Source organism: Prionailurus viverrinus, chromosome C1 (assembly GCF_022837055.1).
Source record: "Prionailurus viverrinus isolate Anna chromosome C1, UM_Priviv_1.0, whole genome shotgun sequence".
Lineage (NCBI taxonomy): Eukaryota > Metazoa > Chordata > Mammalia > Carnivora > Felidae > Prionailurus > Prionailurus viverrinus.
Window position 1 is genome coordinate 186,586,839 of NC_062568.1, and position 20,583 is coordinate 186,607,421.

The 20,583-nt window shown below is 43.9% G+C and overlaps 1 protein-coding gene across 3 annotated transcripts in view; it reads right to left on the minus strand.

The window, feature by feature from the left end:
* Nucleotides 1-50: 50 nt before the first annotated feature.
* The window catches only part of THRAP3 (thyroid hormone receptor associated protein 3), a 76,420-nt gene continuing 55,887 nt past the window's right edge, over nt 51-20,583 (minus strand). For 2 of the 3 annotated variants that reach the window (XM_047870711.1, XM_047870712.1), the window contains exons 3-12: nt 20,089-20,256; nt 14,817-15,722; nt 12,563-13,276; nt 11,445-11,617; nt 10,581-10,692; nt 9,462-9,546; nt 7,303-7,490; nt 4,260-4,455; nt 3,689-3,832; nt 51-1,638 (exon numbers count right to left, since the gene is read on the minus strand). In XM_047870711.1, coding sequence (XP_047726667.1) covers nt 1,417-1,638; nt 3,689-3,832; nt 4,260-4,455; nt 7,303-7,490; nt 9,462-9,546; nt 10,581-10,692; nt 11,445-11,617; nt 12,563-13,276; nt 14,817-15,722; nt 20,089-20,225 — 2,877 coding nt within the window. In that variant the 5' untranslated portion in view covers nt 20,226-20,256 and the 3' untranslated portion in view covers nt 51-1,416. The remainder of the gene's footprint in view (nt 1,639-3,688; nt 3,833-4,259; nt 4,456-7,302; nt 7,491-9,461; nt 9,547-10,580; nt 10,693-11,444; nt 11,618-12,562; nt 13,277-14,816; nt 15,723-20,088; nt 20,257-20,583) is intronic. The other variant, XM_047870713.1, reaches the window with a different exon arrangement.

The following is a 20,583-nucleotide window of genomic DNA, read 5'->3' on the forward strand; positions in this document are numbered from 1 at the left end:
CCCCCCCCCTCCCCCCCCCACACACTAAGGGTGACAATGACCAGAGTCCATTTACATCTGCCTTCTTCATTTATTTATTTATTTGCAGGAGGAGTTGAAACAAATTTGAAGGGTGTTTTCATTTTTCCCCCCTAAACATGAATCATTCAAGTAAAACCAACTTAACTATAGAAATGTAGCAAAGTAAGGGGAAAGAAGCACAACAACCCAAGAGGCAAAGGTTGGGGGTGGGGGGAAGAGGTGGGTGCAGTCCGCATATAACATATGCATAAATGCCATATGATTCACCTGCTCAGGACCGCCTCCCCAGAAGGCAAGCACAAGGACCCATTTTAAGAGGATGTTTTCCCCCCAAACATCCAAGAATGTTTCAACTTAAAGCTTAAGGTTTAAAAAAAAAAAAAAAAAAAGGAAAAGAAAAAACAAACCCCCACAAACCACCCAGCCATAACCACCTTCCTTAATCGATCATAGGAGTTTCTTTTCATTTTATAAAAAGATTAATAAAAAATATTGAAAAAATTATTTTCTCATCTTATATTTGTAAAGATAATAGAATTCAGAAGTTTCTTAGAAAACAGACCAGAAACTGCCGTCCAGTTTCCACCCCTGTTGCTGAGAGGATCAGCAGGACTACAAAGTTTGGGATACTGGAGCTGCTGGTGGAGAATGGGATGCCCAGCCCAGAAGAAATCAGAAAATATTGGGGTGTGGGGGGGGGTGTGGGGTATGGTTAGCAGCACACCATCGGATACATGGCTGTGCAGAAAAGGGGAACACAAGGTGGTCAGAAAGGCCTTGAACTCCTCCTCGACATACAAAACCAATTTTTACAAAGATCCAAGCAGTTTGGTCCCAAACTGAGGTGAACACTTCAAAGTTTATTCACATGCTTTGTTTTCTCTTTGAAGAATCAAAGTTGCCCAAATTAAATCTTTCTGCTATGGTTACTACATATGCCTAAAAAAAAAAAAAAAAAAAAGGAAGAAGAAGGGCTTTTAAAATCAGGATAAGGGAGAAGAGATTGAAAATCAAATTAGTCCTCTTAGCTCCAAATGAAATTAAGAACAAAACTGTTGGTTTCTAATAGGGAACAAACCAAAATCCAGGTATCGCTCTCCCCTCCCTACCCCAGCCCCCACCCCGCACACCAACAACAAATGAGAAACACAGCTAAAGCCCAATGTGTTGTGTTCTGCTCCAGAGCTGGGCCCAACCCCCAGGCCCCTCAGCCGGCCGCCTGTCCAGTGGGACTTGGCGCCAGGGATGCTTTCGGCGGTGATATAGGATTCTGCGTGGCTGGGGGGTGAGGGGGGTGGGATTTTCGCAATCTTGAGGCTTCTCTGTTTCGCTCCTCACCAGCCATCTTCCCAGCGCCCTCTCTCCCCTGGGCAGGGGCTCCCATCAGAGTGGCCCCTACTCAGTTGTGGGCTGTAAATTGTCCTTCTCTTCTCGGTTCTCTGTCCCACTCTCGTCGTCTTCAATCTCCCCTTCCTCCCCACTGAACTTGTCATGGGCCCATTTGGGGCTGGTGCTGGATTTCCGGAACATGAACCGGCCTCGGCCCCGGGGGAAGGCTCCTCGGCCCCGACCCCGGCTCACCCACTTGTCACTGCCTTCGCCTTCACGGTCATCATGCTGAGAGGAAGGAAAACTGCCATCAGTACTGGAGCGAACAATCATGGCCAGAGCCCTCTTCTCATCCAAATGTGACTCTCAAACCAACCTTTTGCCCCACCCCACCGTTTGTTCCTTTTGTGTCCTCATCCCTGTGCCCTAGTCCAAAAATGCTACTGATTCAGATCCAAGCCGATCTTCCTGTTGTGTGCCTTAGGGAATTCTAAGGCAGTGGCTTGGGGGCATTATAATAATGATGATAAAACCCTCACTGAGCACTGAAAGACCTTCACACCCATGACCTCATTTAATCCTCACTTCTACCCTCCTATCATTATCACCCTCCACCATGCAAAAGAGGAAGGAAAAAGGCTTAGCAACTTCAGGTGACTCCATGTTATTTAATACACCATCTCTCAAAGGACAGGTCTGAGAAAGCCAATCACACCAAAACATGAAACTATGTCTGATGTGGGACATCAGGCAGCTACCAGAGGAAGTGACAATACCTCGCTAGGATGTCAGCTTTTCCCGCCCGCCCCAACCCCCCCACCCCAACCAGCCTGGAACAGGAAGTGAGAACAAAGGCAAATGACTTGGTCACAGTGTCAGACCTGTAAGTGGCAAAGGCAGGACCAGAACCCAGCCTCCCATCTTCTATCCCCCCTTTAATTTCATGCAAAGAGGCAGTGTGGCTGAGCCTGCATCTCAATCCTGTTCTGATGATCTCATGAGAGAAGGAGGCTCCAATGAAAGAATGAGAAAGCATTTTGAAAACTAGAAGTTGGTGTTCCCTCATGAGCCGCATGGCTTCAAAAACTCTAAACCATCACAAGCAGGACCTCAGGCTCCAGGGGTCAACTCAGCTAAGGGCCAGCTGCTTCTTACCAACCAGGGCTGCCTGTTCAACAGCCTAAATGCATGAAGCCAGCAATGCTCCTTCAGAAGGCAGATGGGAGACAGGGAGAAGGGCTCTAGATGGACTTTAATCCTTCTCCTATAGCAGGGCCACTCCAGCACTGATCCTAGGCCACACCAACTCCTCCCTGGAGGGTCCAAGGGTCCTCTAGGAGTCTCAACTCAGCTCCTAGCAGCCCCAGAAAAGTGAAGTTGGCTGTACACAACCATCTACAAAACCTGTTTCCTAACTGTGCAACTGACAATACACACCAACACCAGCCCTTCTTGTGGGTGATGAAGCCTTGGCTGCAAGTTTACTTTGGTTACAACACTCAGAGTCATGTGCTGGGACCTAGGCCTGCTAGTGATATATAGCAAGGCGGAGAGAACTTACTCATTGGGAAGGTAATCCAGCCTAGAAGAGCCCCAATATGAGGGAGACAGGGAGAGCCTGGGAAATGCCTGCTACTTCGGAGTGACCAGAAGCTGAGATGAGAGGAGCCCAGTGTCATTTCATTCTGGAGACAGATTCCCCTCCCTCACAGAGACCCTGTGCTGTCTTTTCTATCTATCTTGCACGAGGGAGTGAGAGTGGAACTGCAGACTTGGGAGAAGGTTATGACTCCATCCCTGAATAAAGGCTAGAGGGAGGCTGAGGTTGGGTTAGCAATTAAAAAACTCACAGACCTATGAGGCACCTGGGTGGCTCAGTTGGTTAAGTGTCTGACTCTGAACTTTGGCTCAGGTCATGATCTCACAGTTCGTGAGTTTGAGCTCCGTGTCGGGCTCTGTGCTGGCAGTGCGGAGCCTGCTTGTGATTCTTTCTCTCTCTGCCCCTTCCCTGTACGCTCTCTCTCAAAATAAATAAATAAACTTAAAAAAAAAAAAAAAAAGCTCACAGACTAAAAAGGCCAGAGCAAGCCTTCTTGTTTATCCTAGAATCCATAAACCTCTTAGACGATAAAACACTTCTGAGGCCAGGACCAGCTCTCAAGAGAACACTCATCTTTGCCGGCACTGTGCTGTCCCTCAAGTACAAATCCCCCCCGTGCAATATGTCTGCACACGTATTTAATCACAGTTCTGGACAGATCAATTAAAGCCTTGGTATCAGCTACTGTGTGTGCCCAAGGCACTGCTCCGGCCCTTCCCGCTTATCCCAGACACCTACCAAGTAATACTTCTTGCTTTTGGGTGTGTACTCGGGGTCCCACTCCTCCTCCCGGGTTCTCTTTTGAAAATCGTTGTTGCTGTTATTGTTGTTGTTACCAGAGTAGTTGCCTCTGCCCCAGCCTCTCCCTCTGGCTCGAAATTGCTGTGGCATAAGTAGGGAAAAGGAACAAAGGACTCTGTCAGGAATGGAGAAAAACAACTCCCTGCCTTCTGTTCAAATCCTGTTCTAGTGCAGAACAGACAGCAGTCCTCTGGTCAATCTGCTGGTCAAATGGTCTCTAGCTCAAGTCTGGAGCCCATACAGAGAGGACCACATGGCACAAGGACCTCCCTACAGACACAGCAGGGACTCAAGGTAAGAAGGGGAAATAATGAGGTCAGAAGCCCCAAGAGGCTTTCTAGGTAAGAAATATAAGTAAAAAGAAAAAGCTTAAGGAAGAGGGGAACCACAGATTCTGGGATCTATAGACTGAATTCCTTGTATCAAGGACAATAAAACTAGTATTTGGATAAACAAACAATTGGGAGGAATAGGGGCTCAGAGAAAGGGAGAGGGGGCAGGATCTTACAAAGGTCCCTCGAGCTCTGCCTCCTCTTTCGCTTGGACCCACGAAGTCTTTGGTCCCCAGTCTGGACTTGTCAAAGCCTGTGGTGCTCTCTTCCCTCTCCTCCGTCTCTTCAGTGTATTCTTCCGCTTTGTAGGAGTGGGATGACTGGGAGGAAGAGGAAGATGACCTGGACCGGTCTCGCGCTCTCCGGTGCTTCCTACAAAAACAGAAGAGCCAGGGATTTAAATCACCAAGCTCCAGGGTACAGCCCTTGGCTGGGGACTCACTGGTAAGAAGCACAGGGCAATCAGGAACATACCTGTGATGAAAACACTGAAGACACTGAGTAACCTCAAAACACCCAACTCACCCCCAACTTACCCACCCAGAGTACCTAGGAGGCCTCCTCTCAGTTCTGTGGGTCATGTTCAGTGACAGGTCTGTGTGTCAGCCTGTGATGAACATGGGACATACACAGAGAAGGAACAGAACACAGCCCATGGCCCCGTATAATACATCTGCATGAACTAGAAAGGCAGAGGAGAGAACACTGCATTGCAAGCCATGATGTATCTGGGACTGGGACAGAGGCTTAATATATTACCATGTGTTTAGTGCTTTACATTACTTTTATTTCTCATAGGAAGAACACTACTGGCCTAATTTAGGCCTGTTCTAGAGACTGAACAAACAATATGCTTCAACACTTCACAATGACATAGCAGGTGAGTAGTGAATGGCGGCTGTGATTATTCAGTATTATTTCTCCCACTTTATAGACAAGAGATTCAGGGTGACAGAGCTGAGCAGAACTGGGGTTCAAACCTAGCTCTAATTATACCACTATCCCACATACCACCTCTCACTGAGCTCAAACAGGTTGAGTTATTAAAGCACAGGATCTGGCAAAACTCTTCCCAGAGTTACTTCCCTCTCTTCCCTTCATCTGAGAGAAATTACAGACCAGGGCAAATTAGCTTACTACAATGAGTCACCATCTATGGAGAAGTCAGTGCCAGCCCTGCCATGTGCTAGTGGGGGTTACTGGCTGCCTTTAAGATGGCAGAAAGGCCAGGCTCCCAGGAGTAGAGGACACTTAGAGGTAAAGGCCAGCCAAGCGCCAATAACCTACTGCTATCCTCCCTTCCCATGTCCTCCTCCATTTCGCAAACAAAGCACCCTGCTCCCCCTCCCACTACATTCGACATTTGAGAAGCTCAAGAACTAAAATATTTAAATCCTAGTGCCTCTTTCTAGCATTTACTCATAAATAGGGGAAATCTAAGTTATCATCACAGGATTTTTCTAAGAGGTTTTAAAAACAAGATCCCAAAAGGCCTCAGACTGGAGTCCCAGCATCACTTTTATTACTTGTGTGATCTTGGGTTAAGTTGTTCTTCAGTCATTCGAGAAACCGTTTTTGTAAACTGAAGAGTGATGTGATATATATATATTTTTTTTTTAATTTAATTTTTTTTTTTTTTAATTTATTTTTGAGACAGAGAGAGACAGAGCATGAGAGGCGAGGGGCAGAGAGAGAGGGAGACACAGAATCTGAAGCAGGCTCCAGGCTCCGAGCCGTCAGCACAAAGCCCAACACTGGGCTCGAACTCACAGACTGTGAGATCACGACCTGAGCCGAAGTCGGATGCCCAACCGACTGAGTCACCCAGGAGCCCCTGAAGAGTGATATTTAACGAGATTAAACATCTTTCTTCTTGCCCCAATCACAAAACACTAGGGTTTCAACATCACACAGCAAGTCAGAGGAAGAGGTACGTGTTCCAGGGAAAGGAATCAGGATCAATAATCCAAACCCAACCCTGAAATGTTTGAGGGGTTTTGCCTCCTTTCCACCAGAAGCAGTGCTGAGGACTACTGGACCACCACATCCACTCCCTGTTGAGGATTATCAGGTCCCTTTGTCAGGGGGCAGCCCTGGCAAGTACCAGGGCTCCTGATGCACAAGTAACAGTGGAAGGAAGAAAAAGTGGAACAGAAGATCTGAGTTTTGATGTCAGCTGATAATATGTCATTTCAGAAAAATCATTATAAGCTCAGCTTATCTTTCAAATGGGCAAAGCGGGTACCATACCAACCGTGCGACTTATCTCAAAGGATTGTTATCAGAAAATGGATAATGAAAACGCCTGCTGGCCAAAGTTCAGAAACAGCAAATGTGGTGTTGCTTCATATGGGAATGTGTGGGGCTTCAATTCTACGTTTAATGAGACATGATTGAAAAGTCATGGAACTTTCACAGATGTAAACAGAAATGACAGTACCTTGGCATGAATGCTGCCCTATGAAGTTCAACAACGCTACCTTTGTTTAAAGAATATTTGGAACACCCTACTTGGAAGTGTCTGTCAAACTAGATCTTAAAGGGCATTTAAGATCAACAATCTTGGGGCGCCTGGGTGGCTCAGTCAAGTATTCAATTCTTGATTTTGGCTCAGGTCATGATTTCATGCTTCGTGAGACAGAGCCCCAAGAACCCCCTCATCATGCTCTGTGCTGACAGCATTGAGCCTGCTTGGGATTCTGTCTCTCTCTCTCTCTGTCTCTGTCTCTCTCTCTCTCAAAATAAAGAAACATTAATGGGGGGGGGGGGGGGAGGTAATGTTCTTAAAAAAAAAAAAAATCAACAACCTTGTCCTATATTTAGTTTCTCCCTATGTCTTTGACAAAAGTGTTAGTATGAGCCAACAACTTTGAGCCATTTCTAAAACATAACCTCCCCATTAAAATTTGTGATGAAAAAGAATGTATCAAAGAAAATGTCTAAAATAACCCAAAAGGAATTCCCGAATGATTTTCCACTCCATCCCTAGAGCCAAACTAAACACCCATCTCCCAGGAGGCCTTCTCTGGACAAGGATCATACCCCTACTTTGATGCAGAAGTTGTTTTCAAGCCAGGGACCTTACTTGACAGTTACAGGATATCAAAGAACAAACTGCTATCATCCCTAACCCTAAATGAAACTCTGGTATAGAGCCCAGAAGGAGCAGACAAGAGACCCCACTCAGAAGTCTGAATGAGGGAACAGGGGCTTACGTACTTCTGCTTCTTTGATCCTTTATGAGTTTTCTCTGTTTTCTCAGCTGATCTTTCCCTCGAGTGGCTTGAGTCTCGGGAATCCACTGATTCTCTTGATTTACCTCGTTTAAGATCTCTCTCCTTATGTTTTTTACGACGTTCAATATCAAGGCGGAGATCAACAGGATCATCTTTGTATTTTCCCTCAGTCTGCCAAGAGAGAAATCAAAATGAAGGTTTTTGGGATTCAGGGCTGCCAACTCAACCACCCCACAAACTGTGGTTTCCACTCCAATGGAGTGGTACAGAGGAAGCACTGGGAGTGTGAGGCACTGCACCCAAGCTTGGGAGGGATACAGGACGTCCCACAGAAGTCCCTTCCTGAGGGTCCCTCACAGAACCCAAACCAGTTCTCTGAAATAATGATGTCTACCTTCCGAAAATGCTGAACATCGATCTCGCCTTGTTTGCTTCCTCTGTGGCCCAGTAATGACTCTGGCTAGCCTACAAGCTGAGAAGGCCAAATTCCGCTTTAGAGGGTGGCTGGTTAGGCTGGCTCAGGCCTATAGTCACCACCAAGAGCGGAAATGCCTGTGTCGTGTTGTCCTTTCCTACCTATGCTGTGGCAGCCACCATGGGTTTATGCTTTCCTTGGAACTGGCTCTGAGCATGCAGCCCAGCAAGAGAGCATGGGACACTTCAGCAACCTTCCAAAATGTTTAGTTACAATGAGAAACAGCTTTAGAGAGGGAACATCAAAAACCATAATGGAAAATTCATGAAGTGACAATACCAGGTCGAAATTTATTTTAAAAAAGAAAAAAGCAGCAGCAGAAAAAGAAAGCAAAACCCCGTTTTTGCTGACTTCCTAGGAAGTCGAAGCCTCAGGGCACATGCACCGCAGATGGACAGCAGTAGCACTGTGCGTCCCAAACCAGGGCAAAGGCTTTCGACAGCTCTTGGGACACTCAGAGCAGAGGGCAAGGTGGATTCAGGATCATTAAGCACCAGGATTTGCCTCATGGGAAGTAAAACTTCCCTAAAAGAGGAAGGAATGGGCAGCTGACTCTGTATTAACATTGCACTTACACAAACTACTAAGCTTTTTGCCGAAATAAGTTTAAGGTTTATTTTTATCATGTTGGTTTTGAGAGGGAATGGGGCCTCTGCACCATCCAAAGACAAAAACAGAACAAAACAACAAAACAAAGGCAGATGCTGCTCCCTGAGGCCGTGCACCCCCAGCACCTCTATGGGGTCAGCTCTGCGAGGCCTTGAGGACCAGCTCTCTCCTGCTGTTTCAAAGCCTTGCATTTCACATGGTTAGTGCCGAGCTGAGGGAGTACCGGGGGGTGGGGGGGGCGACAAATGGAGAAAAAGAAAAGGGGGTGGGAGAGAAGACACTGTGCCAGAGTGCTTCTCATCACATTCAACTACCAAGACAATTCTGTCCAGAAGACTTGAATATTAATATCTTTAGAAAAGGTTTCAGCAGCAATGGAAATTTTTAATTTTAAATTTTAACTGCATTATGTGAATGAAGGTCAATAAACACTAAGACTTAAAAAAAAAAAACCCAAACCTATTATTTCACAGTAAAAAGACTGCATACAAGCTTTAACTTCTTAATAACTATGTTTGCGTGCACATCATTGCAAATGTAGCTGGGCTATCAAAATAATGTTTAGCTTTTAAAGTAACAGTAACCGACAGATGATAAATATGGTACAATGTTAGAAAAAAAAAACTGGACTAGCTGTTTAAAACAGTCTACCATGTTAAGATATGAATATTTCACTCTCCTCTGACATGCATGTCTTTTTGAAATCATGGTTGGAAATAGTGCATGTAATATAGTTGATTTGATAATACTTACAAGCAGAAAAATATCACAAAAAGTTTCTTCTCTCATCATGGGCACTTGTTCCAAAACTCCTCTCTTTTTTTTCTCAAGCTCACCTCAATAGACTTTGGGGTCATTTACCATATTCTAACCACTTCACAAAGGTTGTTGATACATTTAATAAAAATTAACCCTTTGTAGTTCATTTTTAGAATTATGCCCATCCTTAAAAGAAAAACACAAACTTAAGTAGAGAGTAATTTAAACAAACACATTTCTGTCAAGTTCATGCCCAACGCACTCATTTTGTTGGAATTACGATCAAAGCAACAGTTCACCTTGTAGCCAGGTTCCCGTGGGCTTTTCATTTCGTCATGAGCCAAACCATGTTTTCTGAATGTACTGGGAGAAATGTCTATCCTCCTAAAAATTGAAAACAGAAAAAAGGTTTAATATCCCACAGTATGAATACAGTAGTGGTAACATTTTAGTTCATAAATTGGGCAACAGAATCATAGGCATTCTTTTTCATTATGTTTCCTAACTTAGACACATACATTATTTACATTCTTTGCTTATATGCTTATACTCTCCCATAGGTGTGTCCGTGAGCACACAGGAGCGTACACACAACATATGCACCAACCTCTCAAACTCAAACTGAAGAAACTTCTCATTCCTTCCCAATACTGTTACAGCCAGGAAAAAAGACTCCCCTACACCCACACCTTTTATCTCAAATTCACATCAAGACTATCCATGCCCTGCTAACCTCAAAGAGCAGTTTTCATCTTGGGAATAAGAATATAATAGCCCATTATTTACCTATGAGATTCGGTCTAGATGAGAAAACAACGGCCTGGCACGTACACACACCCCAAAGACCCTAAAACCCGAAGACTGTTGTAGAAACAGCATTCTCCTACCTACCGCAACAGGCTCAAGAGCGGACTATTAAGAAATTAAAGATACAGCCAAGTTTGTTTCTAGACAAAGCCCGTAACTGCTGAATATACTGCCACAATTGAATGTGATACTCTAAAAGTGCTGGGCTTTTAAACCCTTTGACACAATTCTGCAAGCTCTCCCACCCACTGCAAATTCTTCCAAAAGAAGTAGATATATGGAACACAGGGGTTGCTTACAGAAACTTAGCATTTACTCTGCCTATAGAAAGTTCACAGTGGTCACAGGTTACTATTTGTCAGCTCCCAACAATACAAGGATTCATCTATATCAAAAGGCTGGTCTCCCTCGGGCCCAAAGGGAGCAACCATAGTCATTAAGGCATGTCCTTTCCACTCAAACAACAAACGCCCACTGCTACCCTAGAGTCTGGAGAGTGTTTACCCTAAACCCTGCTGCTAACGCACCTAATGTTGATAAAAACAAGAGGAGTTTATTATCTGATGGGCAATCTTTTATGGCCACCTCCAGTGTAAGGCTGAAGTCCTCACCTGTGTATCTCTGGGCTTTTCTTGTTTTTAGCCGCCTCCTGCTCAGTTCCTCTCTTTAGGTATTTAGTAAAGCGCTCATGCAATGTCATTCCTGAGGACCCAAAGTGATGCTCTGTGGGAATTCAAAGAACATGTTATGCTACCAAAGGCAGAATATTCAACTCTTCTGCATGAACCTGTAGCCAGAGATGTGACTCAAGTCGTCAAATACACGTAACAAACACGCTGAAAAGAGGAAGGAAAAACGGCTGGTTCAGACACGATCCAATGTTGGCCAATGGGTTTCCACTATATAAGTCCCTTGTCTTAGGACATGGATACAAGGAAACCGAGAGCTCACTTCTCTGTGAATCACAGCACCAACTCCCACTGGAGTTTAGATTTCAGGTAGAACCTGAAACTGGCCCAACCTAGCTTCTGTATCACTTCTCTCAGCCATTCCCAACCTGCCCACCTCAATCTGCCCAGGAAATGGTAGAATAATGTGGGGAAGAAATTCACACCACAAAGTCTCTGAGAGATCTTTACAGGCTTTCATCTGCTAGAAAGGAAAAGACAGAGGTGCTGGAAAAGCCACTTTTCATACTTCCTTCTGCCAGCATTTTAAACCTTACGTGAAGTATTTTACCTATTCTCACGAGCACAGGTTACTATAATTTCGAAATGTTCAAGTCTGTAATTACAAAATGGAAACTCCTCCTCGAAAGGAATTTCCTTCAAGCCAGTCCCTAGCTTCAAAGGCCCTTTTGATGAGATAAAGGGCCCCAAAAGGCTCCCTTAGTCACCCACTCATCCTTCTGCTTATAGCAGAGGAAGCTAAGCACGCAGAAAGGGAGGCTCAAGCAGGCTGGGGTCTGCACTCACCTTTAACATGGTGAACAATGGTCACTATATGCTGGGCAAACAGTTCAGAGGGGCTCCGCTGAGACTGAGCTGACTGTATGTGCTGGAAAATGGAACGAAATTCCTGTTCCTTTTTGTTGCTATGGACTAGATCCCGACAGAGCTTGCGTTCCTGAGCCAATAAGCCACTGGGTCTGAAAAAGAAACACAGGGAGGCCCCGTGTAACAAGATATACAGGAAGTCAAAACACTCAAACCCTAAAAATACAATGCTTTTTTTTCCTCAGTAGTTTTAAATTTACCCACAAAGTTCCTTTTTGCTTCCTACCCAAGTTCAAAGTAATTTCAATGGACCATAACTAGGGAAAAGGGCATCCAAAAATCTCTCTTCCCTTTTTTCACTGGGAGTCTTTGACAGGAACAAATGGTCAGGGTAAAGTACTGAACATCAGTAACTCTGTTTTTGGAGTCGCTGCTGGTTTTAACACACACAACAAATTGAAAAGTATTTAAAAGATCAACTAGCTTGCCCAGCCAGGGCCACTCAGTGAAGTGACACAGTGATGTGGGAGGTGCCTGGAATGCTGCTCAGGCAGACTTCCAACTGGCTGTGCGGTTCTCACACCAGGTATAAAACACAGTCAGTCTGGGCCTTACCGTTCTTCCCTAAAGTTCTGCCAACACACCCTTCTTCCACCCAAGCCCCAACTTTAAAATTGCTATGTTATGTGATGGAGGTCTGTAGTAATAACTGACTCTGGTAACCAGCATGGAAAAATGGATTCTGGATGGCTCCACAGGCAAAATCACCTTAAGCACATTTAAGGGGAAAAAAAGGGATGACAGGGGATATGGGGTAGGGTAATGGACAGAGGTCAAGAGGGGACCCAACACCCAGAAAGCCAGTCACTGAAGACTGCAGAGATGCTTCACCACCCCTGTGATACTGCCCCCAACACATAACTCCTTAGTGACACACACTTCTCCACTGAACACAGGTTGACGTATCGGCTATGAAACTTGGATAGCACAGGAAATACAGGAGGGGCCTGTCCTGGTTCCAGAACATCCTTAGAGAGAGGGATAAGGAGATGCCCCTTAGACCACTAAAGCCCTGAGGTTCAAGGACCACACCTCACCTGGCAAGGTCCTCATCAAAAGAGTCCATCCGGACATTGACCTGGGCCTCTCGAGTAATAGAAAAGGAAGACTTCCCTGAGGAAAAGTCTCCTTTGGCTCCTAGCTTCTCTCGGCTCTCAGAGGTCTTTCTCGGGGGAGGTGAAGAGCTTTTCTCCTGGACTGCTTTGTAAGCGGTCACTCGGAAATTCTTTTCAGGCACAAACCCCCGGTGCCCACTTTCGGTTCTCTTGGGCCCTCCCCGATCCTCCTTTTTGGATCTCTCTGAGAAAGATTCCTCCTCCAGCTCCTCGGTTTTCCTCTGCTTTTCCTTTCCTGGAGGCGCATACACCAGGCCCTCCCATTTGCCGGACTTCTCCTCCTCCTGGTTTTTGTTTGCACCTGCTATAACTTTCGACATAAATTTGGGTTCATCATCAAACTCTGATTCCTTCCTTCCCTTCGCTTTGTCTTTATCTTGACCATCCATGTCCTCCTTATGGAAGTCAGCCATCTTCTTCTCAAAGTCATCTCGAAGCTTATACCTTTTGGGAGACTGGCTACCCCGGAAAGACTTTTCAGCATCAGTTTTGGGAGCAAATGGATCAGATTTCATTTTCGCATCACCCAAGCCCGTGTCAGAGAAGCTCCCTTTTTCTTTCATTTTCTCTTTATCAGTGTTTGTTTGTTTCTGTTCCTTATCTTTTCCGTTCTCTGTCTTCTGCTCTTCTAGGTACCTAGTTATAAAACACAAGGGAGACACAAAAGAGGCTTCTTTAAGCAACCTGATCTAAAACAGCACCTTTTTTTTTTTTTTTTTAATTCTCTGAACAAACATGTCTTGTAGATTCCAGTGTTACCAAAGGACTTTCTACTTGGTTACTTTCTAGTAATTTCTAAAAAGTGGCCCTTCACAGATCTATGAACTTGGATGCCATTTAAGAGAAAAATACATGGCCCATGGAGTTGTATCTTACAAGAGCAACCAAAAAGAAAACAGCAAAGGTAATTTTTTAGGATACTAAAAAACAAAAACCTACTTACCTGTAAGTGGTCTAGGAAAAAAAAAATTAAGGTCTTATCCAACCTTCACTCAGTCACTTAAAATCTGCTTTCAGCAAAGTTAACATAGAATGTTCAACCTTGGACTGTTTTGCTTTTTATACAACTCACATTTGGAAATACAAGTCTCAAAAGAGACTTCATGTTTGCTTCAAGTCACCTAGAAGATCTAAATATGAAATATACTGCGAACACAAATAAAAACAAAATACAAGTTAATTGGGGGAAGAGGGCAAAAACCATCCTACTCGTTCTTATGGAAAAGCAGAGCTCATCCTTGAGTCTCCTAATGAGACTCCCAGTCCTGGCAAGGAACCACACTTACACTTTCAAGCAGACTCACTGAAGGCTGGAAAGTACAGAGGCTGAACATCTCATTTGTACCATTAACGAAGGAAGTCTAATCAAGTTATAGTTGAGTTAATAAGGCAAAGAAGAATCAAAGGACAGCAGGGGCACCAAAGAATATGCTAATGAGACACAGAGAGAGAGAAAAGGAGAGGGGAACCACCTGCCCGGTTAAGTACCTCTTGACGACCTGGTCCCAATGCAACTTCCCTGTTCCGTCTCTGCCATCCCAATCCATCCAACCACACAAAGATTCAGGTTCCAACTCACCATGTCCCCCACAGCAGAAGCATAGTCACGTCCTCTCCTAACACACGCAACCTGGTTAGCTTCTACTGGGACACACACCCACCTTGTGATTTTAAAACAAGGGCTTCCTGGACTAAGCCTCAGGCTTTCCCATTTTGCCCAGTCTCCTCAACTGGAGGGTGTGAGGGTACAAGGTGTACCTCTTCATCATCATGGGCTGATGCAGATTGATCACAGTAGATGGTGGGTCCTACAGGGTCTAACATCTCCAATGGCCCGCTCATTTTGGCAAAGACCATAATTTTTTGATAGCTGACCCACAGAACTCTGTTCTCTGGCTTACGTTGGTAGAATCCAAGGCAAATTTTAAATGTGAAAACATCATTGCAGAGCAGTCTAAAGAAACTTTATGCTACAATACAAATTCAGGGAGGCAGGAAAGCTAGAGTTAAGCTAAAGGTTTCCTTGGGTGATGCTTTTCAAGGTTGCTACTGCAAAGTTTAGGAAACGGGGATTACCTTATTACCATTAATCAGAGCTCTAACCTAGATCACATTACAATGAAACTGCCAGCTGGCGAGATAAAAACACAACCAGGAGAGGAAACGAGACACTTGCCTCTTTGTATAGGCTGCTCCTCCTGGAGCAGCAGCCTCCTCCTTTTGAGACGAGCCATACGTGGAGCCAGTGGCCGGTGGACTCTTACCCACGGGGCTCTTTTTGGATGGACTCAAGGACCCAGAGCCATGATCGAATGGACCTTGGTGTGTCCCGGCCTGGTACCCAGCACCACTCTGCAGAGTTGAGCCCATCTGGGACGTGCTGGAAAGTGGAGGGCTAGGTTTTGGCACAGGGCTAGGACGGGGTGAGCGCCGCCTCACCACCACAGACTGGAGCGGGCTTTTGAGAGCAGGGCTTCGCTCCCGGGGACTCAACTCAGAAACTGCAGAGGCCCGTGACGCAGAACCAGCAGTGTATGTGGTGGCATCTGGCCACGGTTTCGAGCTGTCAGATGCTTTTGTGTCTTGAGAGGTGCCTCCAGAGAACGTCTGCTCCTTGGCCTCATCTCCTTGGTTATCCCCAGCAGCCTGAGACGGCCGGCTATCCTTGGAAGAGGACTTTTTCTCCTTTGCAGACTTGCGCTTAGAAGATTCAACTCGGCTGTGGTTGGAGGAAGAGCGAGACGATGAGGAGCGCCTCGACCTGTCAGAGGAAGACTTATCGGAGTTTCTAGAATGGCTCCTGGACCTCGGTGAAGGGGACCTTCTCTTTGGGGACCGGGATCGGGAACGGCCCCGACGAGGACTGTATGCTTGCCGGTAATTCTGCCAATTCGAGCGGTAGTTTCCATAGCCTCCTCGGTTATACTGGCCCCACGGATAAAAGCCTCTGTTGCGCCCACGGAAATAATAGGGCCTTCTATAGCCTCTGTTGTGACCTCGGAAATCCCGGTTCTGATATACTCTTGGGTGATTTCTCTCTCTGTTATGAGCTGGAGAATATGATCTGGAACGAGACCTAGAACTGAAAAGGGGGAGGAGGGAAACATTTGAATTTTTGACACAAGCCTTTTATTTAAGACATCCCTGCCAACAAAGAGCTAACGGTTTGAGATCCTGTTCTTAAATATTTTATTTTCAAAGAAAGGGCACAATTTAAATATCTGATCCCACTGCTGACCCATATGAAGTACAAATACACAGATATGAATCGTTTTAACAATTACACATTGAGATTGCTTCATTAATACTGTAGCCCTTTTTAAATAGAAATGTGTTTCTACAATGCTTAAAAGAATAATGTTCTTAATGTAGTACACTAAACAAAATCATTTTAATATAGTATACACGTTGCTGAGAATGTCACATGGGATTCTACAGGTCCCTAAACCATTGGAAGCCAGGAAGAATGCAAGCTCGAATCTGCAGACAAAGGTCCAGACTAAATGTAGGTCCTCACCCCCTATCATGGTATAACACTCTATTCCTCATCCCATTCAGCCCTCTCTGTCTATGCAGGACTACTGCATAGTGGAATCCTTAGATTCCACTAAAACCTTGGGTTGTAAACACACAGTCCCAACCAAAGAACACTTAAACAGGAACTTGGAGATGCTACTGCTCAGAGCTTAAAACAATTCACTGAAATCAGGTCAGCAAAAGATACAACAATACTGTTTTTCTTACTGGGGACCTGGGGGCACCTGGGTGGCTCAGTCGGTTTAAGAGCCCAACTTCAGCTCAGATTGTGATCTCACGGTTTGTGGGTTCAAGCCCCACATCGGGTTCTGTGCTGACAGCTCAGAGCCTGGAGCCTGTTTCAGATTCTGTGTCTCCCTCTCTCTCTGCCCCTCTCCCCACTCACACTGTCTCTCTCAAAAATAAACTTAAAAAAAAATATTTACTGGGGACCTGGAAACGGTTTCATTTCTTAGGTGGATGACTTTCTGTTGTTGAATCACACGATCCTACCTAGGTGCCACAAGAGGGCACCATCTGACCATAAACACCCAAGTACACAGGAGGTTCAGAAAAGAAAATGACAAAACCAACCCCTCTTCCGGCACCACCACCCACACGTCTTTCAAGTGAACCTAAAGCCAAATGTTGTGTTCTTCATCCAACAATTTGGGACTCTAATTGGGCAAAGGGGCATTTCCAGAACCACAGGGATTTAACAGTAACCTGATTTTGTAAAAATTACATGTTTATGAATGCTAAGTTTGTCAATGACAGGGAGCTGTTTTGATCCAAAAGCCAAAGTTATCTGTTGGTATAAAAATCTGCTGGGGTTCTTGGACACCGAATGTGCCTTGTCAATTATGATATACATCATTAACATAAAAGTATCTAAAATTACTAGAAAAAAGTCTTCGCAAAAATACTTTCTTTACATACAGTAGAATAAAAACCTTCAGTTAATCAACAGAATTTTTCATATTTGGCCTAACCAAAAACAGATTTTATTTGCTTGTTTTATAAATAACTCCATTTAGCAAATATGACAGATCTTAACTAAACAAATGGTGTTTTTGAAAAGAAATTTATATTAATCCATAGAAGATAAGAGTGGGATTGGTCTTCCCACGGTGTTCTTTATTCACCCCAAGAACAATTGTGACTGGCAAAAACGTATCTTATGGCTGGTTGTTAACAGTTACTATTTAAGTACAATGAAAAAAAACTTACCTTCCATACTTTTCATTCGAAAACAGTAACAATATAAGAAAAGAAGGAAGAGGCGGATGCAGGCTATGAAAGTGTCTATGACCCGATTAAATGGCTATACTTGAGGGAGGTGATGCACCACCAGCACTAAGGAGGGTTTAATTCATGTCCCATCCTCAGAGGCTACTGCTGCTTCTGTCACCAACTACTAGTGCGGGCCCTGTGGCATACCGCATCCAAACCCCGCAGTCATTGCACAGATGCAAGAACATGAGTCTCTGCAGATTGCAAATGAAGTTATTTACAAGAAGTCACTTAAAAGGATACAGTCTGTGAAATACAAGGAAACAATCAATTTTCTCCAATTCTGTAGAACTCAGCAGTTAAGTTAATTTAAAGGCATGGTTTCTCAAACTCTCTGGATAGTATACTTTCCTTGTAGGAGAGGGGAAAAAAAAAGGAAAAAAAAAATCATGGAACAGATAAGCCAGAAATAAAAAGTGAACATCCAGTGGCAAATTTATCTGTTTCTAAAAAACAGAGATGTCAGACTAGAATCGAGTATAAAAACATGTTTTCCAGTGGAGAAATTCCTCCAAAATAACAATCTTCTCGGTGTAAGATAGCATATAAAGTGGCTCTAGGCCTACCCCAGCACATACTGCCCGAGATATTTTTCCCTCATTTGCCAAGTCAGTGACCATGCCAAATAATCTGTAGAATACGAAGAGATCTGTCCAGACAGATCTGCCCGGAATCCCAGCTACCACAAATACTTCAGAGCTGGTTAGCATTTTTCAATCTGGTTTGTGTGCGTTCAATTTTGTCATTCAGTTTTGGTTGTAGAGCCCTTGTTTTTGAGGCAATTACTTAATTTCCATCTACTAGATTAAGTTTTAAAGTGTTACTCTCTTCAGAACAAACTGAGCTGAAGTGAAGTTGAAATGGCACTAATCAAAAGACTCTGGGGGCAAAGCAGGAGTAGGTTACTAAGAGTCTCTGCTCAGTCCCATGCCTTGACAGCAACTTCCTAAGGTAGATATAAATATATTTTGGTGGGTTTCCCTCTTCTTTTTTTCGGGGCTGGTGAAAGGTAGAAATTTATTTATATGGACTCTGACACAATTAAGCAACAGTCTCTAGCCTAGGGCTTGAACAAAATTTGACCTAAAAATGCATGCCCAAAAAACACGGAAGAAGAGAGGGTGAGAGACTAGGACTCATTATCACAAAGTGTAATATTATCTTTAAAAAAAAAAAAAAAAAAATCTAGTGTTTCTTCTGTTTGAGGAAGAGACTGTATATTCTAACTTATAGCAGAATCATTAATAGCGGTACCTGGGTGGCTCAGTCGGTTAAGTCTCCAACTTCAGCTTGGGTCATGATCTCACAGTTTGTGAGTTCGAGTCCCGTATCTGGCTCTGTACTGACAGCTCAGAGCCTGGAGCCTGCATAGATTCTCTGTCTCCCTCTCTCTCTGCCCCTACCCCACTAGCGTACTCTCTCTCTCTCAAAAATAAATAAGCACTAAAAATATATATATTTTTAAAAGAATCATTAATATTTATGCACACCAACTTTTTATTCACCCTCTGGTCTGAAATTAATTTTTTCAGGCAGGCCTCTCACAGATTCTATTTAAGATGTTGGGAGGAAAAAAAGAATCCCACCAATTCCTTAAGACATTTTAGAAGTGTTTCACAGGACTACAGAAGTAAAGAACACAACTTAATAACTACTTTTCCTGAGGTTTATTTTAACTTTTGTAATCAATTCATTTAACAAAAGAATTCCAGAAACTTATGTGAAATAAGGAGTGCAGAGCAGGGGGAGGGTGTCCAAGTGGTGAAGCTGAGAAACTACTTCCTTGCCTGGTGCGATTCTGATAACAAGAACGAAGCTGTGCAAATATCCCCCTTTGGTATTTAAATACATCAATATTCATGGATAGAACTTGTATCTACAAAAAAGTTCTTGTCTGTTCACAAGAAAAAATTACAAGTTGTAAAGAATGAAAAACCCAACTCCCAATACATGAAAAGAGGAAACGAGATGGAGGTTTTTCTAAGACATAACTGAAACAGGGAGACCCACTGAAAGATGTGAAACCTGACAGAATTAAAGAATACTGGCAATAAATTCAAAAGAATTATTTGTACACTTAGGCACAGAGATATCTACCAGAGTGATTTTTAGATAGTTTTGCTGTGTTTTACTAAATAGACACAGCTTGTTAGTGACTGGCACATCAGATGTACACAAATGACTCCTGTTAAGTTTTTGTGGTTTAATTACATTATTGAATTAATGAGGCTTCTTGCCTCGCAAAGTTGCTCATAGTATTAATCCCCTTAGCTATCTTTTCTTTGGTGATGATGCATACAACCTTTTGTCCAAAGCCTGCAAAAATACCTCAGGAAGAAATCAATCACGTGTAGATTTGAAGCAAGCAGCTCAAATAAAACAAAATGCTCTTTCTTCCAAAGTAGATGAGAAACAGTACATGCTGGCAGAGGAGAAAAGGAATTAGGCAAACAGTATGGCAATCAAAGATGATTTGGATTTGCAGCGTTTGAACAAACCTGTAATATCTGACAACCCAACCCTTTACTTGAAGCCAACCCCCCACTCCATTTGACACTCACAGAGTCTAGCAAAACATCTTCAGAGACCCTCACTGACCGATACAATGGTTATCCCGATATACAATCACATCCCCTTACCTCAGCCTGCGCTTCCTTGAACGAGAAACAGATCGACTTCTGGACCGAGACTTCGAAAATGAACGAGAACGAGATCTTGATGCAGATCTTGAGCGAGAAGAGCGAGATCCAGACTTGGATTTGTTTGTTTTTGACATCTCTGAAGAGAGGGTCACTTTTCAATTACACCTAAAGTAGAAAACAGATGCAAACAAATGAGGGAATACCTTTGCAAACTTGAACTTCTCTGGACACTTAGAAACAACTGTTTTTTTAAACAAATGAAATGACTGATTAAAAACACTGCCCGTTTATCAAGAGGAATTTCTACGGTATTCACACTTCATTTAAAAAGATTTTTTTAGGGCCAGGTGGATGGCACACTCGGTTAAGCAACTGACTCTTGATTTCAGCTCAGGTCTTCACTCTCAGGGTCACGAGTTCAAGCCCCATGTTGGGCTCTGCCCTGGGCATGAAGCCTACTTAAAAAATAAATAAAATTTGGGGGGGAGGGGT